We start from the raw sequence: 20488 nt of genomic DNA on the forward strand, positions 1-20488 counted from the left end.
CATGTGGGCTCACTTTTTCAACCCCATCGAATACCTTTGGGATGAATTGGAACACTTGACTACGAGTCAGGACTAACCACCCGACATCAGTGCCCGACCTTACTACTGCCATTAAGACGAGCCCTAACTGGGACTAGTGTACATCAGCTGAGTATGGATGATTCACACGGCTGTATTAACATGCCTTTTATTGCTTGTAAAAGGATGGTACTTTACAAAGATATCGCATGCCCTACATTAAATATTAAAAACATTGTCAAAAGACAGTCTACTTTATCTCTAAAAATACAAGATAAAAACCATTGGCTCATTGACGCAACACTACACATTTTTGTGGCACAATCCATGCCTACACAATGTTGGGAAAGGATCGCAACATGCATCTTCTTAGCCTCATCAAAAAAAAAAAAAAAATCAAGAATCCTTGCGAGACGACAACATTTCATCGAACTTCTACAAGCAATTATCCAGTCACAGAAGGCACCATATATAAAACAAAAAGCACATTCAGATGACTTGTATCTACACACTGGAGGAATGAGTGCGATTTCCAATTTGGCTTCCCAGGATTTTACAGTTCCAAACCACTTTCTCTGTGTCAATCCCAAATGTAAATAGTTATTGTTCACAATAGAGACCCACATTGTAAAATGATATTACACTGAATAAAGCGACAAATAGGTTTGCGAAGTAAAATGCGTACAATGACAACAATCACCGAGAGCAAGCATTGTTCACGTACAACATTAAGGTCGTTCCACCTCAAAAAGCATTGAAACGCCACCGTCTCAAATAGTTTCTGTAGTTAGTCAGAGATACGATTATCATTCCAGAAACATTTAGTTTAAATATAATTTAATCTAATGATCTTATTGATTGCGCCCAAATTGGAATTAACTTCTTCCTAGCAATGAGTAAGACCCCAACAAATGCCAATACTACCCCAACAAACAGTATAGTTTCAGTTATGTTCAACAAGTTGCTTGAATATTCCAACAAGTGGCAGCTTTCTGAAAGGGCTATCCCTATGGTGCAATTCTCATATGAACACTTTTTCTACATGTCCAAAACTTTGATGGATAAATGGGCTAGGGACTAAGATGTGACAACACTAATAAAATACATTGCATGGCAGTCATGTTTTTCAATAAAATTATAATTATTAGGGAACGGCATTGCGATTAGTGACATTTAGCATTAATTCCAACCCAATACCATTACAAAACATTGTATGTTTGGGACTTATATCACTGAAGAACATAACATTGAAACCATTAGAACTGCTATAGAGTAAACGGTTGTCTTGTTCACCGGGAACAGTCAAACAGGAACTAATTCAGACCTTTTTAGAAGGGAATAAACCGCACACCATTTCCTGGACACATTAAGCATAAAATGACAAACTGAAATGCTTTCATAGAGGACTGGCTTGAAATTTGGCAGATGACCACACAATGTATTTTCATAATGAGCCAAATATATTGGTTTTGTTTACAAAGTTGCAAAGGATTGTTGTGACCTGTTTAATAAACACAAGAGACCAGCAAAATATATAAGAGTGCGGCAGTATAGTAGGACCACGGCATCTAATGGGCAAAATCTAGTACTTTCAAACTACTTTATGGTAAATAACGCAAGTGACTTCAATGATTAATTTCTCTGAACATGGAGAGAAAGAAAAAAAAATCACCAGATTCATTGATGGAGAAGTACTCCAAGCCACAGCTTTGTACTACTTGTTAAAACAGACATAGACATAGGGTGTGGTGGGTTTTGACAATGTTATGAGATTTCTCATGTCTTACTCATTAGTAGGAAGATGTTTGGTCCCAATCGGATGTTGGATACGATATTGAATATTATCTGAATCCTATAAATAAAAAAATGGCCAATTTGGGTGCAATCCCTTACCTTTCTCAGAGATCAAACTAAGTTTCAACAAAATGTTTCAGGAATGTCAATCTTACCCATTGCCAACTACAGAAACTATTTCAGAACAATCTGAGATGGTGGGTGTCATGGCTTGCTGAAATGGCATGGAATGACTCATTAGTATGTACAAATCCATGCTCTGAAATGAAAATAGTTTGGTTTTTGGCGAGAATTATATCCTGCTTCCTTATTCAGCTTTTGACAGTAGCCAACATGTAGACCAACTGTTTATATGCTGGCTACTGTCAACATGTAAATAGTAGGTCTACATGTAGGTAGGTATGCAGAGAAGGGTAATCCAGTGCTGTTTCAGGTCACAAATACATCACAGCAACAGTCTTTACACAAATAATCCAGTTTCTCAGACCAATATTTTCATTCACTCACTCTCGCACATCAACAATAGAAAAAGTTTAAAAAGTGCAGATAAAAATTTGCGCGACCCAGTGTAATATGACCGATCAGCTGATACTAGTTTATGCCACTCATTGGCTGAATGATTGAAAGCTAAGGCACTATCGTGGTCCCTCGAGCCGGCATCATCTGGTGCAAAGACTTCTGCTCCTCTCCTACTTCAGTCACCATTGTGCCCACACAACTAGAAAGACAAAAAAATATATTATTAGGCAACCACAGTTTCATCATAGAAGATCGATGTAATCAACTATTTAAAAGCTGTTTGAGCATGACTATGTAGCTCTTAATATTGAGCTACGTCTATACCTCTGTGTCTCTGAGCTAGAGCCCTTGTGGCGGTCTCTCAGTGTTCCAGGCTGTTGCCTAGTTTCTGGCCCTCCTGCAGGGCAACCATGGCCAATCTCAGGTGCTCCCTAAGGCTCTGGATCTCCCGCTCACTCCTGCTCTTCATACCACCCAGCTCCCCGTGCACCTCTTTATACCGCTCACAGGCCGACTGCTTCTCCTATAGGGGTAAGGGCACACAGACAGAGGTTTATCAGATGGACAAAGTATACCTCTTCCACTCTGGGCAGAAATACAATGTTGGGATGGACAGAATAGCCTGAGGACTTGTTGCTTTTCTCTTGTGATTGACTTGGAACCATCAACCACACAAGACAGGTTTGCTAACTTGTAGATTAACATGCCAGTTTGTGTGAAGCATTAAAGTAGTCTCCACCTACACATTGTTTAGAAACAAAACCAACATGTTTGCAGCTATGGGACAAAACAGAAGGGGTTGGCAACACGTTTGATTGAACTGACCTGAAGACCAGGTGTGTTGAATTTATTTTCACAGAGCTGATCAATTAGCTCAGTTGGTCAAGTGTGGTGCCTAGCTGTGGCACTCCAGGAACAGGGTTGCCTACCCCTAGCTTAGACTCTTGATAACATGTAAACTCTCGTCTCAAAATGTCTCTCAAACACATTGTTACAGTTGTTGGCAAGCTAGCTAACGAATTTGAGCCATTTTAGCATAGACATCAGTCAAAACATGGTATCAATAAGATATAACGAGCCACCTGTGATTCCCCACATGGCAGCTTGTTGTTGCCAATTCCACGGTAACGGAATTATTCCGGGTTCTTCTCACTTTAAACTGTATGTCAAACAAAGTTTAACCAACCATACAACTCCATGCACAATTTCCACTGAAAACTGTACATAAACTAATTTAGTGGAAGAACTGTTCAGATGCGAAGTTGGGAAAGGAATTATGGTAAAAACTCCCTCAGGTTTATATGCGACCACGTTTTCCAAAAACTCAAGTATCTTCTCCGAATTAAGATTCAAAGATGTCTGCAGAAAGAATGCGGTGTCAGCTATGACACAGCACCTTGAGTTTATTTTGGTTATTGAACTACAGTAAGTGAAGAGGATTTATACCTGGTAACTGAATTACAATAATGAAATTACATCATAGGTCCCTGATCTATACTACACAAAAATGCATAATTATGGATATGGATGTTATTTCACAAGTGCTTCTGAGTGGCGCAGCGGTCTAAGGCATCTCAGTGCTAGCGGCATCACTACAGACACCGTGGTTCAATTCCAGGCTGTAAGACAACTGGCTGTGATTGGGAGTCCCATAGGGTTGCACACAATTGACCCAGCGTCGTCTGGGTTTGGCCGGTGTTAGCCGTCATTGTAAATAAGAATTTGACTTGTCTAGTTAAATAACCTTTTTAAATAAATGTACTGTACTACTCTATTGTATTGTATTTCACTGCACTCTGTTCTACTCACTATACTATCCAAACTTGTGAAACATACGTCTATAATGGGCGGACCAAATCTGAAACTATCTGCGGACGTTAACATCAAGGCTAGGGTAGACTGACCAAATTTCGACGTCCCGTGTCTGTCAGTGCTCAGTAGGTGAGGATGCTGGTTACAGTTAATGGAAAGAGAGGGGGCTCATGGGTAGGTGTAAGTAAGAGCTGGGAGAGGTGACATTAACTGGAGAGAGAGGGGTTTGTAGAACAGGATTGTAGATGTATTTATTTATTAAAAAACTGAAATATCACATTGCCATAAGTATTCAGACCCTTTACTCAGTCCCTAGTTGAAGCATTACAGCCTTGAGTCTTCTTGGGTATGACTCTACAAGCTTGGCACACCTGTATTTGGCCAGTGCCTCCCATTCCTCTCTGCAGATCCTCTCAAGCTCATTCAGGTTGGATGGGGAGCATTGCTGCACAGCTATTTTCAGATCTCTTCAGAGATGTTTTATCGGGTTCAAGTCCGGGCAACTCAAAGCCATTCAGAGACTAGTCCCGAAGCCACTCCTGCGTTGTGTTGGCTGTGTGCTTAGGGTCGTTGTCCTGTTGGAAGGTGAACCTTTGCCCCAGTCTGAGGTCCTGAGTGCTCTAGAGCAGCTTTTCATCAAGGATCTCTCTGTACTTCGCTCCGTTCATCTTTGCCTCGATCCTGACTAGTCTCCCAGTCCCTGTTGCTGAAAAACATCCCCACAACATGATGCTGCAACCACCATGCTTCTCCGTAGGGATGGTGCCCGATTTCCTCCAAAATTGACGCTTGGAGTTCAGCCAAAGAGCTCAATCTTGGTTTCATCAGAGAATATTGTTTCTCATGGTCAGAGTCCGTTAGATACCTTTTGGCAAACTCCAAGCTGGCTGTCATGTGCCTTTTACAGAGGAGTGACTTATGTCTGGCCACTCTTTCATAAAGACCTAATTGGTAGAGTGCTGCAGAGATGGTTGTCCTTCTGGAAGGTTCTCCCATCTCCACAGAGGAACTCTGGAGCTCTGTCAGAGTGACCATCGGGTTCTTGGTCACCTCCCTAACCAAGGTCCTTCTCCCCCGGTTGCTCAGTTTGGCCGGGCGGCCAGCTCTAGGACGAGTCCTGGTGGTTCCAAACTTCTTCCATATAAGAATGATGGAGGTCACCGTGTTCTTGGGGACCTTCAATGCTGCAGACATTTTGTTACTCTAACCCAGATCTGTGCCGACACAATCCTGTCTCGGAGCTCTACGGACAATTCCTTCGACCTCATGGCTTGGTTTTTGCTCTGACATGCACTCAACTGTGGGACCTTATATAGACAGGTGTGCCCCTTTCCAAATCATGTCCAATCAATTGAATTCATCACAGGTAGACTCCAATCAAGTTGTAGAAACGTCTCAAGGATGATCAATGGAAACACAATGCACCTGAGCTCAATTTCGAGTCTCATGACAAAGGGTCTGAATAATTAAGGAAATCCATTTATGCATTTTTTTATAACACTTGCAAAAAAAATACAAAAAAATAAAATATAATAAAATAAAAAAGTTATTTAACTGGGCAAGTCAGTTAAGAACAAATTCTTATTTACAATTACGGCATACAATTATGGGGTATTGTGCGTATATTGAAGATTTTTAAAAAAATGTTTACCATTTTAGAATAAGGCTGTCACGTAACAAGATGTGGGAAAAGTCAAGCGATCGGAATACTTTTCAAATGTTCTGTATGAACTTCCATTATCTTCCCTGCTCAAATGAGAACATATCTTAGTTATTTTGGTAATGAAACCACAAAGCAATATTTCCTAGACTTACAAAAGGTAAACAATTTCTCTGAAATTAAATATAAAGTGTTGATATTAGTTGGCAGGGGTCTTTACTTCAACATTCTGTGTTTTGATGATGTATTCTATTACCTTAGAAATCATCTACCAGAAAAAGTATTAAAAGACCCCTTTTCCATCCGTTTATCCACAAATCAAAGCCTTCACTTATGCCACATTTTTAAGTTGGAAAACGGTTGAAAATGTATCAATAGCTAGGATCCCATCAAATTGGCAACAGATTTTCATGTGAATATTCAAAAATATGCATAAAAACAAGACAGTATGCACATTTTCCCATCAGAGAAGTGTTTCCATCAAATTGACTTGTTGCAGATAAAAGGCTGCGTGATGACGTAATGCACATAAAAATATATTTTGCGGTACCGAATAAAAAATACAATCTTAATGAGTTTCCATCACATTTTCAACTCTACTGATGGTTCTCACAAAACGTTTATGCGTTATATCGCGAATGTACCCACTCTAGTATTGGCAAATGCTCTCTAGCCAATAGCTCGCAGATTACCCTAAATTGTGAGATTATTATGGACAAAAGAGTGAGAATTTCTATTTTTCAAACAGCCAATCATGTCACCAGAACAAGACCCTCAATATTGGAAACCAGCATAAAGCTCAACACCTTGCATTTTCACCACTCTTTGAAATTCATCATTTATTTAATCTGTAATCTACTAAACAGCATGCTTTCCTGATGAGTCGTAGTAGGAAGACCACACAACATCACATGACTCCAGGTTTACTTCCATAAGATGGTTATCATAGCAATATTTCGCATAAAAGCTTTTCCACTGACATTTCTCACATCATTTTACAGACACAAAAAGATGACACCTTGTCTAGTGTATTTTGTGTCGACATTTGGTAAGTTTAGCAAAAAATGATGTTTCCATCAGGCCTGTCGTGAATTATTTTTTATTTTTTTTACTCACATAAAAAGGTTGGATGGAAACCTGGTTTATGCCTTCATTTCCCCAAAATATAGATTCTTATCTTTCTTTGACACCCAATTTGATATGCGCCTATGAACTTCAAGTTGGTGCTTATGGGTCCTTTTACATGGACATGCCCCTAGTCATCTGACCGTTCAGAATTCTAATACATGCCTTCTGGCCATATCAATAGACACACATCATTTGTGACGTTGTCAGCCAACCCGTCTACAGATGAAAACAGACCTTTATGCCTGCACACAAATACACAGTGAACCAGTACCGTGTTCAGGAACTGAAGTTCATTCCTCAGACAGCTGATCTCCTTGTGCAAGTACTGCACCTCATTCTCCTTCACCCTGAGAAGAACCTGTGACAAAACAAAATAATATTATTACAAGCTAACAAGAGTGATAAACCCAACATCTAAGACACTGAGCAAACAAAGAGCAACTGTCCATAAAAACATATCATTGGAAGAAACATGTATTTTAAATGTCATAATTGACTACAAAGTGTAAATAGGATCATTTTGGTCATAATGTCAGCCTCGTCCAAAACAGAGTTTTGTGAGACTTTGTCATCGTGACCGCAACACAGCGTAAATGAAGTTTGGGTTTGTTTCAATCCTGCCCACATCTGGCAACACGCAAGTATTCATCAATTCGCAGTACAGCTGCACGCAACCCGATCGTAATGCCTGTGGTAACTTTGGGTTGACTAGTTAGGGACCATCGGTAAATTACACAATGTACATGGAAAAATATGTCCAATAACTTAACCTCCAAATATAAATTGTAGAAATTCATCTAGCCCCGGAGGTAGGCTATCCAAAGTCAAACCAATTTTGCCACGGTCACACAATAGCCAACTGAAGCTAAATGGCAAAATAACTGTTCCCACCTGCGAACACACACACGACACATCAAACCACCTCTCGGTTGAATTCAGTCATGGCCGCTAGCATTTCTTAAACAAACCGAATTTTAAAACGAGACCAAATCAGGAAGTGCAGTCACCCTTTAACAAATTCACTTGTGTTGAAAACACCTTTGGTGTCTCCATGGTGCACAGCATCCAACAGGGGGCAGTGTGTTTCAGTGTGCAGTCAACGCAAATTTACACCACACACATTCTTCAAGGCATTTCCCTACATAATAACCAACTGCACGCTGCCTTTCATAAACCCTTCCCTTTCTATTCAAACATGAGAAAAGTGCCCCCTATGTCATTGTTGTAGGTAGAGAAGCTTGTTATGGTTGAGGGGCTCTACAACTTACCTCCAGCTCACAGGACAGCCTGTCCTGGTTGTCGTGGGAAACGTCCTCCAACCCCTGGCCCGTGACGACGGAGCGCATGCGGCTGATCTCCTCTGTCAAACGGGCCTGTAGGTCCTGAAATGTGAAAACATTGATAGTATTGAGCATACTGACAAACCGCTGAATGTGTCATATAGATAGGCATGGCTTGTCATTAACAAAAGTGTTAGGGTAGAGTAGGCTAAATGCAGAGGACCAGCTGACCTCCAGATTCCTGGCTCACCTGGTTCTCTTTCCTCAGCTGCTCCAGCTCGCTCTCCTTGTGAGTGATGTCTTTATCCCTCTCCCCGTTGCTCTGCTCAGCCCTGTTCAGCTCCAGACACTTCTGGGAGTACCTCTCAGACAGGCCAGACAGCTCCCTCTGCAGGGCCTGGGTCTCTAACCTGAGGAGACAAGAGAGGATATAAAACATTTCATTTATATAAACTGTATATTACGCCTGAGATTAAAAGCAAAACTGGGGCCTCCCAGTGCTAGCTGTGCCACCAGAGATTCTGGGATTGAGCCCAGGCTCTGTCCCACCAGAGATTCTGGGATTGAGCCCAGGCTCTGTCGCAGCCAGTCGCGACCGGCAAGTCCATGTGACGACGCACAATTGGCCTAGCGTCGTCCAGGTTAGGGAGGGTTTGGCCGGCAGGGATATCCTTGTCTTATCGCGCACTAGCGACTCCTGTGGTGGGCCAGGCGCAGTGCACGCTGACCAGGTCGCCAGGTGTACGGTGTTTCCTCCGACACATTGGTGCGGCTGGCTTCCGGGTTGGATGTGCATTGTGTCAAGAAGCAGTGCGGCTAGGATGGGTTGTGTTTCGGAGGATGCATGGCTCTCGACCTTCGCCTCTCCCGAGTCCGTAAGGGAGTTGCAGCGTTGAGACAAGCCGTACTACCACCAATTTGATACCACGAAATTGGGGGGAGGAAAAAAAGGGGGAATATATATTTTAAAAAAGCTTAACTGGAGATACTACTGGTATTCTGTAGAAATCTTGACACTGCACTGGCTGTGCAGTCAAAACAGAAGCAGCCATGTGTTAAAATGCCAGATCAAACACTGTCTTTCAAAAAATCGAACCGTGAAAATGGTGGTGAGGGTGGGTGTGCTTCGTTATGAGTAATTCTGTTTTACTCAAGAGATTTTGGTACAACAATGGTTTCCATCTAAACCTCTGCCCACACCCATTAACCACAAATGCTAAATGAAAATCATAATTGACACACACGTAAAAGTATTGTTCATTAACATTGTATGTGCAACAGATCCCATGACCTTTTTCCACATTGTTACAGCTGGAATTTGAAATAGTGGGGCAAAAAAGTAGTTAGTCAGCCACCAACTGTGCAAGTTCTCCCACTTAAAAAGATTAGAGAGGCCTGTAATTTTCATCATAGGTACACTTCAACTATGACAGACAAATGAATTTAATGAATTTATTTGCAAATTATGGTGGAAAATAAGTATTTGGTCAATAACAAAAGTTTCTCAATACTTTGTTATATACCCTTTGTTGGCAATGACAGAGGACACACGTTTTCTGTACGTCTTCACAAGGTTTTCACACACTGTTGCTGGTATTTTGAAGAAGTGTACCTATGATGAAAATTACAGGCCTCTCATCTTTTTAAGTGGGAGAACTTGCACAAAATACCTTTGCCCCACTGTAGATTACATTGTGTCACTGACTTTCACACAATACCCCATAATGTCAAAGTAGAATTATGTTTTTAGAATTTAACAAATTAATAAAACATTTAAAGCTGAAATGACTCAGTGTTTATCATGGTTTTTGAATGACTACCTCATCACATACCATTATCTGTAAAGGTCCATCAATCGAGCAATGAATTTCCAACAGATTCAACAAAAGACCAGGGAGGTTTTTTAATGCCTCGTAAAAGGGCAGATATCGGTAGATGGGTAAAAAAAAAAAGCAGAGGTTGAATATCCCTTTGAGCATGGTGCAGTTATGAATTACAATTTGGATGGTGTATCAATACACCCAGTCACTATTAAAAAAAATACAGGCATCCTTCCTAACTCAGTTGCCAGAGAGGAAGGAAACCTCTGGGAATTCCCCATGAGGCCAATGGTGACTTTAAAACAGAGTTTAATGGCTGTGATGGGAGAAAACTGAGGATCAATCAACATTGTAGCTACTCCACAATACTTTAAAAATAAAATATATATTTCACCAGGTAGGCCAGTTGAGAACAACTTCTCATTTACAACTGTGACCTGGCCAAGATAAAGCAAAGCAGTGCAACAAATAAGCAAAAGCACAGTTCAATAACATAATAGAAATATCTATATACAGTGTGCAAATGGCGCAAGGAGTTAAGGAAATAAATCCGCCATAGTAGCAAAGTATTTTTTTTTGCAATTCGTACCAGTCATTGGCAGCAGAGAACTGTAAGGGAAAGACGGCCAAAGGAGGTGTTGGCTTTAGGGATGACCAGTGAGAAAAACCTGCGAGAGCACGTGCTACGGGTGGGTGCTATGGTGACCAGTGAACTGAGATAAGGTGGAGCTTTACCTAGCAAGGACATATAGATGACCTGGAGCCAGTGGGACTGGCAATGAATATGTAGCGAGGGCCAGCCGACGAAAGCATAAAGGTCGTAGTGGTGGGTGGTATATGGGGCTTTGGTGACAAAACGGATGGCACTGTGATATCAAACTGGATGTAGTCGGAGTAGTGTTGGAGGCTATTTTGTAAATGACATCACAGAACTCGAGGATCGGAAGGATAGTCAGTTTTACAGGGGTGTTTGGCAGCGTGAGTGGAGGAGGCTTTGTTTGCAAAATAGGAAGCCAATTCTAGATTTAATTTTGGATTGGAGATGCTTAATATGAGTCCAGAAGGAGAGTTTACAGTCTAGCCAGACAGCTAGGTATTTGTAGTTCTCCACATATTCTGATGCTAGTCGGGCAGCGATCGGTTGAAAAGCATTCATTTAGTTTTACTAGCGTTTAAGAGCAGTTGGAGGACACAGGAGTGTTGTATGGCATTGAAGCTGATTTGGAGGTTTGTTAACCTCTTCAGTCGACCCTCTACTTTTTCGAACATTCTGTTAAAAATAGCGCAACATTTCAGCGCCCTGCTACTCATGCCAGGAATATAGTATATGCATATGATTAGTATGTGTGGAGAGAAAACACTCAGACGTTTATAAAACTGGTTAAATCACGGCTGTGACTTTAACAGAACGTGCGTTTCATTGAAAAGTGCAGGAAAATCTGATCACTGAAAGTGGAAAAATATATCCATCCGCCGCTTCAACCCATTGTTATGGGCGAAAGACACTAAATAGGGCTGAGGTTGCAGTACCTACAGTTTCCACACGATGTCAACAGTCTTGTCATTTGCCAATTCTTTGTTTCTTGGTCAAACGAACAAGAGACAGGCTTTTTCTTCAGGTCTCCGACCGGATATTTTGGTTGAGAAATACACGGACAGTATTTCAAGACGGACCCCTATAGAAAACATTAATTTGATCGCTTATTAACGTTTACTAATACCTAAAGTTGCATTACAAAAGTATTTCGAAGTGTTTTGTGAAAGTTTATCGTCGACTTTTTGAATTTTAAAAAATGACGTTACGTTATGAAACGCTATTTTTTCCGTTTATCACACAGTCTTCATAGATAGATATCTAGGCTATATATGGACCGATTTAATCGAAAAAAGACCCAATAGTGATTATGGGACATCTAGGAGTGCCAACAAAGAAGATGGTCAAAGGTAATGAATGTTTTATATTTTATTTGTGCGGTTTGTGTAGCGCCGACTATGCTAATTATTTTGTTTACGTCCCCTGCGGGTCTTTTGGGGTGTTACATGCTATCAGATAATAGCTTCTCATGCTTTCGCCGAAAAGCATTTTAAAAATCTGACTTGTTGCCTGGATTCACAACGAGTGTAGCTTTAATTCAATACCCTGCATGTGTATTTTAATGAACATTTGAGTTTTAACTAATACTATTAGCATTTAGCGTAGTGCATTTGCATTTCCAGAGCTCTAGATGGGACGCCTGCGTGCCAGGTAGGAGCAAGAGGTTAACACAGAGTCCAAAGAAGGGCCAGATGTATACAGAATGGTGTTGTCTGCGTAGAGGTGGATCAAGGAATCACCCGCAGCAAGAGCAACATCGTTGATATATACAGAGAAAAGTGTCGGCCTGAGAATTGAACCCTGTGGTACCCCCATAGACTGCCAGAGGCCCGGACAACAGGCCCTCTGATTTGACACACTGAACTCTATTTGAGAAGTAGTTGGTAAACCGGACGAGGTAGTCATTTGAGGAACCAAGGCAGTTGAGTCTGCCGATAAGAATACGGTGGTTGACAGTCGAAAGCATTGGCTTTCGACTGACGGTTATGATATCGTTTAGTACCTTGAGCGTGGCTGAGGTGCACCCGTGACCTGCTCGGAAACCGGATTGCACAGCGGAGAAGGTACGTTAGAATTCGAAATGGTCAGTGATCTGTTAACTTGGCTTTCGGAGACTTTAGAAAGGTAGGGCAGGATGGATATAGGTCTCTAACAGTTTGGGTCTAGAGTGTCACCCCCTTTGAAGAAGGGGATGACAGCGGCAGCTTTCCAATCTTTAGGGATCTCGGACAATACGAAAGACGTTGAACAGAGTAGTAATAGGGGTTGCAACGGCGGCAGATAATTTTTTAGAAAGAGGGTCCAGATTGTCTAGCCCAGCTGATTTGTTTGGGTCCAGGTTTTGCAGCTCTTTCAGAACATCTGCTATCTGGATTTGGGTGAAGGAGAAGCTGGGGAGTCTTGGGCAAGTAGCTGCGGTTGGCCGGGGTTGGGGTAGCCAGGAGGAAAGCGTCGCCAGCCGTAGTGAAATGCTTACTGAAATTCTAGATTATAGTGGGTTTATCGGTAGTGACAGTGTTTCCTAGCCTCAGTGCAGAGTGTCCCAAAACTTTTGAGTTAGAGCTACAGGGTGAAAATGTATTTGAAAAAGCTAGCCTTTGCTTTCCTAACTGACTGCGTGTATTGGCTCCTGACTTCCCTGAAAAGTTGCATTTCGCAGGGACTATTCGATGCTAGTGCAGTATGCCACAGTATGTTTTTGTGCTGGTCGAGGGCAGTCAGGTCTGGAGTGAACCAAGGGCTATATCTTTTCTTGTTCTACATTTTTTGAAAGGAGCATGCTTAAAGGTGGTGAGGAAATTACTTTTAAAGAATGACCAGGCATCCTCTACTGACGGGATGAAGTCACTATCCTTCCAGGATACCCGGGCCAGGTCAATTAGAAAGGCCTGCTCGCAGAAGTGTTGTAGGGAGCGTTTGACAGTGATGAGGGGTGGTCGTTTGACCGCAGACCCATTGCGGATGCAGGCAGTGATCGCTGAGATCCTGATTGAAAACAGCAGAGGTGTATTTGGAGAGCAAGTTGGTCAGGATAATATCTGAGGGTGACCATGTTCATGGATTTAGGGTTGTACCTTAAATTTACTAACCTAAATGACAGAATGAAAAGAAAGCCTGTACATCTCAAGGGTGATCAATTGAAACAGGATGCACCTGAGCTTAATTTCAAGTCTTAAACCAAAGGGTCTGAATACGATTGTTAAAAAAATAATTGTGGGGGGGATACTGGGCAAACATTTCGCTGTGTTATTATGGGGTAGTTTGTGTAGTGCTGAAAATGATTATTATTTAGAAGGCTGTAACAAAATATGGAAGAAGTCAAGGGTTCTGAATACTTTCCGAAGGCACTGTAATTGTACAAATGACCTCGACTAACCTGTACCCCCGCACATCGACTCGGTATATATCCTCGTTATGGTTCTTTTATTGTGTTACCTTTTTATTTGATCTTTTACTTCAGTTTATTTAGTAAATATTTTCTGCATTATTGGTTAAGGGCTTGTAAGTAAGCATCTCACGGTAAGGTCTACACAGGTTGTATTCAGCGCATGTGACCAAATATTATTTGACTATAGCATGATCAGAGCATCTGCTAAATGAACTAAATAGAAATGTATATAAAAAATTAACAATTGCAAAGCATGTTGAGTATTATTCTATTGAGCTCCACCCTGAAACAAGGCCAATAATAATACCCAGTGTGCTTTGCAGTATATTTTGGTATGTTCATTTTCACTTTTACATTTTGGTCATTTAGTGGACACTTTTTCAGATCGACTTGCTCAACTAGCATCACAGGCATGGTAACCCTTACTGAGAACGTTGCTGCAGTTCGGGTCGGCTAATTGCAAATATATTTTTGTATTTTAAAGCACATGTATTTTAATGACATACATTACAAAAATAAATGGTATTTTGTAGTTTATGTTGATATATTGACCTTTATGGTATTTTGCATCTGTATTTTGTGATTGCATTTAGTCCATCCTTGACCATAGGCTTAATGATAAAATGCACAGGAGGGGATACTTCAGGCAGAGCTAAATTCAATAAACTGTAAAATGTTTGTGTTCCTAGTTCCAACAGTGCAGTAATATCTAACAATACACACAAATCTAAAAAGTAAGAAATATTAGGATGAGAAATGTTGAAGTCCAGAGTATATACAGTGCATTTGGAAAGTATTCAGACAACTCTTTTCACATTTTATTACATTGCAGCAAATTCCCCTCATCAATCTACACAATTAGCCCATAACAGCAAAGAAAAACAGGTTTAGACATTTTTGGGATGGTGCCAGGTTTCCTCCAGATGTGACGCTTGGCATTCATGCCAAAGAGTTGAATCTTGGTTTGATCAGACCAGAGAATCTTGTTTCTCATGGTCTGAGTCCTTCAGGTGCCTTTTGTCAATGTTCTTCTCAATGGCAACCCGGAACATGTCCCAGATCGCGTGATCATAACAGTCTTTAAGCAAGGATTCCGATTGGTCAGATCAGCAGTGAAGAGACCTTAGCACAGGTACTTCCTGTTTGAGTTTCTGCCTATAGGGAGTAGCAAAATGGAATCGTGATCTGATTTACCGAAGGGAGGTCGGGGGAGGGCTTGTTGCCCTACCAGAAGGGAGAGTAACAATGGTCGAGAGTTTTTAAAGTGCGAGTACTGCAGGCAATGTGTTGATAGAGCTTGTGGCATTTTCCTCAGATTTGCTTTATTAAAATCCCCAGCTATAATAAATGCAGACTTGGGATATGCGGTTTCCAGTTTGCACAAGGTCCAGTATAGATCCTTGTGAGATTACGCAAATTCGTTGTTTTTTTTTGGAAAGCAACATTTTCTTGCATCCATCTGACCATGCAGACTGCAGAGTGAACAGCAAGAAAGTGCTTGTGACTCCATGCTTAAGCAATTGCTTCTTCTTGAGTGACAGGGAGCAGGGCTTGATATGGAAAGCGGCATGAAGCAGGAGGAGTGAGACGACTGAAGTAGCAAACTGAGTAAACTACAAAAACTGACATTACACATGTTGGAGTTGCTTATCACATTTAACAAACCAAATATCATTATAGAAGTAAAAACCCAAACCGGTCCGTGCATCAACACTGGTATATAGTTAAATAACGGTATACCACCCACGCCTAAATTGATGATTCAAAGAAAGGGGGTTCTATGTATGTAAAGGTGTGTGTAAGGAACGAGTTGCATTTTGAGCACTCACTGCTGCTGTGAGCGTAGAGTCTGTGTGTTGGCACTCCCTCCACCAAGCCTCTTTGCCTTCTCCACCTCTCTCTCCAGCTCCTCCCTGTGGGCCTTCTTCAGTGTCTCCATAACTAAACCACAGAGAGAAAAGGGAGGATGTGATGTTAATGGATCTAAAATCAAAAATTGTTTTACCCCATGAATTGCTGTGGTGTTGACTGTTCCATTCCGACATCACACGCCTCATAAACCACAAAAGTCCTTGAACTGGGGAACTAATGACATCTATGTCCAATTTTGACCCCTGACCCCATGATCCTGTGACCTCTGACCTTGTGCTGTGTCCTGAGTCTCCTCCCTCAGCACCCGGTCCCTGTCCCTCTCCAGCTCTCGGGTCTCGCGGGCATGCTGCTTCTGCAGCTCCTCCAGGGCCCGTTTGTGGGCCCGCTCCATGGCCTGAAGGCTGCGGCCGCACGTTGCCTCCCGACCACAGCTACCTCCCCCGACCCTCCCCCCACCCCATCCTCCTCCCCGGAAACGCTCCAGCTGCTGCCTCAGAGACGCCACCTGAGTGTCACAAAGGTAGAGAGGCGGTAAAGCTCACTGAGAGAAAGAGGCGGCGGGGTATGTAATTACTGGGTTGAACCGAACTGACATGCGAGTAGTGAAGGGGGATTTGAATGCCATATTCCATGCAGTCATATCAATCCCACACATCATGCAGGTCATGCATCTCAAAGGCAATGTTAGGGACTGTATGGATCATAGACAAAGGGACAGTGCAAGGAGTACATTCATCTGGATCAGATTCCAGCAACCATATGATATGATTGTATGATCTGCACGAGTCCTAAAACTACCCCTGTGAAGACAGTAGTCAACAGCACACTATACAATGTTATCACAGGACACATCACTCAAAGATGGAATGAGACTTTCAGCAGTGTTTCCACTATCGACATCTGATAAACTCACAGTTCTAGAACCAGGGAAATGTCTTCATTTATTTTTCCGGGCAAAACGGTATTGCTAACTAAGCCCCTATTATACCCTCCTCCTTGGTATTTTGAAGAATGACAGGGTCAGTGTTACTGCAGAGGGCCTGATTACCATCCCGCATGCATAATAGAGCAAGCTTAGTGTTAAAGAGTTCCACTTCATATGTAGATGAATCATCTAGATGAAGAGTAAATTTGCATTTATTTATTGTGTTTGCAAATTGAAAAACATCTCCACGCACTACCTCCCTCTGCAGCGCCTCATTGGCTGGATGGCTGGACCGTGAGCCCATTGGCAGTAGTGACCTCATCTCCTTTAGTGGCAGCCGCTCAAACTCTAACCACTTTCTCTCAATTTCCTCCTCTGCTCTTATCCTCGGGTCTGAGCCTACACCAGGCCCTTTCCTCGACAGCACCTGCTCCCATGTGCTACTGGTCACATCTCTGCTCCTCTCCTCCTGCCATTGGGCGTGCTCCCTGCCCTGCCCCTCCCCTGCCTCTCTCTGAGTGGCTGGCAGAGGGCTGGAGGGGACAGGCACTGGTGACAGCTCAACACAGTCAAATCGGCGTACAGTGGAGGTGGTGAATTCTGATCCAGCATCACCGTGGCGAGAAGGTGGTCGACGAGTGGAGGCCAGGGAGCGAGAGTTCTCTTTGTCACTACTGCTGTCAGGCAGTCTGGAGGAAAGGAAGGACAGGGAGAGACCAAGTCAGACAGAGAGAGAAAGCGCAGATTGATGAAGTGACAGTATAATAGGGCTGTGGCCGTCATTACAGTTTGTCAGCCAGTTATTGTCATGCAAAAGACTGCCTGTCTCACGGTAATTGACCGTTAATTAACAAACACATTTAGCATCTCCAGGCCTCCACGCATACCTTTGGAACATCTACATAAAAATAAAGTAATAAATCAATTTAACTTACACCATTACAACAATCCATTATTTATTTTAGTCAGGTCTAAAGAAACATAATATGAAGAAAATGTATTTCAGAAGAACAGAATATGAGTTGGCCTACTGTATGTCATCTGACTATGCACCATGCCATATACTTGTTTATTTAGCTGACAAGATAAGTCCAGTGCCATCATTTTATATTATATGATTTTATAGTCAGAGGAACAGAATTTAATTTAGTTGAATAAAATAGAAAGTATATTTTTCCCCCATTCGGCGCGAGTGCGCATATGAGCTTAAAAGCGATCATTTTAAACAGGTCCTATACGCTAGATTTTAAGTTATTTGGCAACTTTAGTTGTGAATGATACAAAACTTAGAATGCCTTACAAATCAAAACATATATGGACTGCATGATGAGACTATAGGCTATTGAGGATTTGAGAAAGTAGCAAAAACAGTTTACAGTCTGCTTCTTGCCTCAGGCTGCACAACAGTTCTCTCATCAAGTGAGTATACTGTCGGATAGACAAATTACGTACCAAATACAACTTAAATTATTTAAAAAAATGTTTTTCTGCCATGTGTAATATGCAGTAGGCTATGTATTATATAACAGCTCAATCAATTTTCATTCAGAGTTTGTGTTCCGGCTTGGACTCATATAGGCCTACGCATAAGCTCAAATATGAGTACGGGTGTTGTGAATGAATCTTAGAAAGCACTGTCCATTTCCTTGTCTTAGGCTTTGAACCAACATCCACAACGACCATGTTTCACTCTCAGTTTCAACCTGCTGTTGAACTTCTTTCTTCAAATTGATCATCACAGTGAGGTGAGTTTTAAAAGCATGAGACTGTTGGATGTGATTTTTAATTGCATTTGCATTGCTGTCAGAGTGGTTAGAGGGACAAGAGAGCCCTGAGCACCAGGCCAATAGGACCTGATGGTTGTTAGCAAGTTGGGTACTACCAAAGGACGTCCCAAGTGCACAAGAGGAGATTACCACGACTCAACGGTCGCGTGGAATTTTACTGCGGTGGTAATATGGTCACCGCTACAGCCCTATCACTACATAAAATAAATCCCTGGTGATTCACTATGTAAGCAACATGACATTACACATGATTGAGACTTGAAGTAATCCACAACTGCCCATGGACTTAGTAGCCCACCTGTACACCAGTATAAGAAAACAATAGGCCTCCTTATGTGACTTTTGTATTTGCCAGCTGGGACACAGAGGAAGGAGGAACTCACTGTGTTAGGTCTGGAGAGCTGCTGGGCCGAACACTCTTCCTCAGAACCTCAATCCAGTTCCTCCTGATCCCTGCAGTCATAGCTGACAGTGTGACAACTGCCTCCCTCGTCTGACCGACAGACAGGAGAGAAGAGTAGAGTAAGAAATGGAACGGGTGTGGTGAGGGAAAGAGATCACTCAAATACCTGTCACTCATCCTCACATATCATCGAAAATTGGAACAGTAAAAAACACACTCACCTGTATTTGAAATCCATAGTTCTTCTCTACATCAAACTCAGACACTTTTACACAAGACTTCAGGTCAACCTCCCCGTCCAGATCATCCTTCTGTAAGACACAGTTAGGAACAAACAAGTAAGACTACAGACACATATCAATAACTCACAATGTATCCCCCAAGACAATTATTGCAATAGTCAATAACTTTGAAGCATTTGAAAACATACCTCCTCCGCCCCAGAGTCTCTGTAGTACCTCAGACCAGCATCGGTCAACACAAACCAGTGCTTCTTCCACTGCAGACACACACATGCCACCAGTTAAACCAGCACTATTCGACCAATCTGATGCATTAATGCACACAAGCAGCTAAGTGACAGTTCACAGCAAGACATTCAAATCAAGTTAACATGGACCAATGAAACCTATGGCGTACACAGTGTTTAAGACATTATGACAAGTATAAAAAGAGTGCTTAAAGTGATGTATGGGTCATCTAAGTGTTTGTACTGTGAATTCAAAATGAGTTCAAACACATAACATACAAACCTAGCACACAGATGATACAATGAGCCACAAGCTCATATGAGGACGTTTCATACTCAGTCTTATCCTGCTAGAACATACCGGTTGTGCCTGCCTGGGCACACCAAGCTATTACTGGGATAACACATGGATAGTCTGCAGCTATCGCCTTACGCACAAGCTTTCTCATTAGGAGAGAGGGAAAGAAGGCGAGAGAAAGTAGGAGAGGAATCAAACAAGAAAGCAGAAGGGAAGAGAGCTAGAAAGAAAGAAGAAAACAGATAAACAAGTGATACATGACTTCTGACTAAATAAGACAAGAAAGAAAGTCCTAAGAAAGGAAGAAGAACATGACTTCACCTCTCCATTCTCATCCAGTTTTGACATCCATCCCTTCTTGAAGTTAAGGAGGTCGGGCTACAAGAAAAGACAAAGTGTCAGGTTAAGGGAACCGTTTTGAAGAAGTGAGACGATCCCAAAAGTAGAACACAGGATGCCAGCGTAGGATGTTCATAATAAAAGACCAACATTTTTCCATGTCGAAGTTAAACAAGGGCAGGCGTTTCATGCAGTTAGTGCACCATGGCAAACACCTGCGTGTACATTCAAATGTGTGAGGACATGGAAGTTGAGAGGGTTTTTAGAAGTGTTAAAGACAACAGGAAACAAACAAAAAAAGCACACCTTTGAGTGATGAGAGAGAAGACATAAATATAAATGATTGCTAAGGTAACAGTAACATAATCAACATAGCAGACA

General features: G+C 41.9%; 1 protein-coding gene across 3 annotated transcripts in view; it reads right to left on the bottom strand.

Annotated features, from left to right (window-relative positions):
- Positions 1–173: 173 nt before the first annotated feature.
- Positions 174–20488, bottom strand: part of triobpb (TRIO and F-actin binding protein b) — a 24518-nt gene continuing 4203 nt past the window's right edge. For 2 of the 3 annotated variants that reach the window (XM_046307152.1, XM_046307154.1), the window contains 12 exons: positions 20090–20146; positions 19432–19500; positions 19223–19312; positions 18982–19091; positions 17065–17500; positions 16157–16391; positions 15844–15955; positions 8462–8621; positions 8200–8313; positions 7203–7289; positions 2656–2854; positions 174–2530 (listed from right to left, as the gene is read on the bottom strand). In XM_046307152.1, the coding sequence (XP_046163108.1) occupies positions 2693–2854; positions 7203–7289; positions 8200–8313; positions 8462–8621; positions 15844–15955; positions 16157–16391; positions 17065–17500; positions 18982–19091; positions 19223–19312; positions 19432–19500; positions 20090–20146 (1632 nt within the window). In that variant the 3' untranslated portion in view covers positions 174–2530; positions 2656–2692. The remainder of the gene's footprint in view (positions 2531–2655; positions 2855–7202; positions 7290–8199; positions 8314–8461; positions 8622–15843; positions 15956–16156; positions 16392–17064; positions 17501–18981; positions 19092–19222; positions 19313–19431; positions 19501–20089; positions 20147–20488) is intronic. The other variant, XM_046307153.1, reaches the window with a different exon arrangement.

This window comes from Oncorhynchus gorbuscha, linkage group LG16, assembly GCF_021184085.1.
Source record: "Oncorhynchus gorbuscha isolate QuinsamMale2020 ecotype Even-year linkage group LG16, OgorEven_v1.0, whole genome shotgun sequence".
In the NCBI taxonomy this organism is placed as follows: domain Eukaryota; kingdom Metazoa; phylum Chordata; class Actinopteri; order Salmoniformes; family Salmonidae; genus Oncorhynchus; species Oncorhynchus gorbuscha.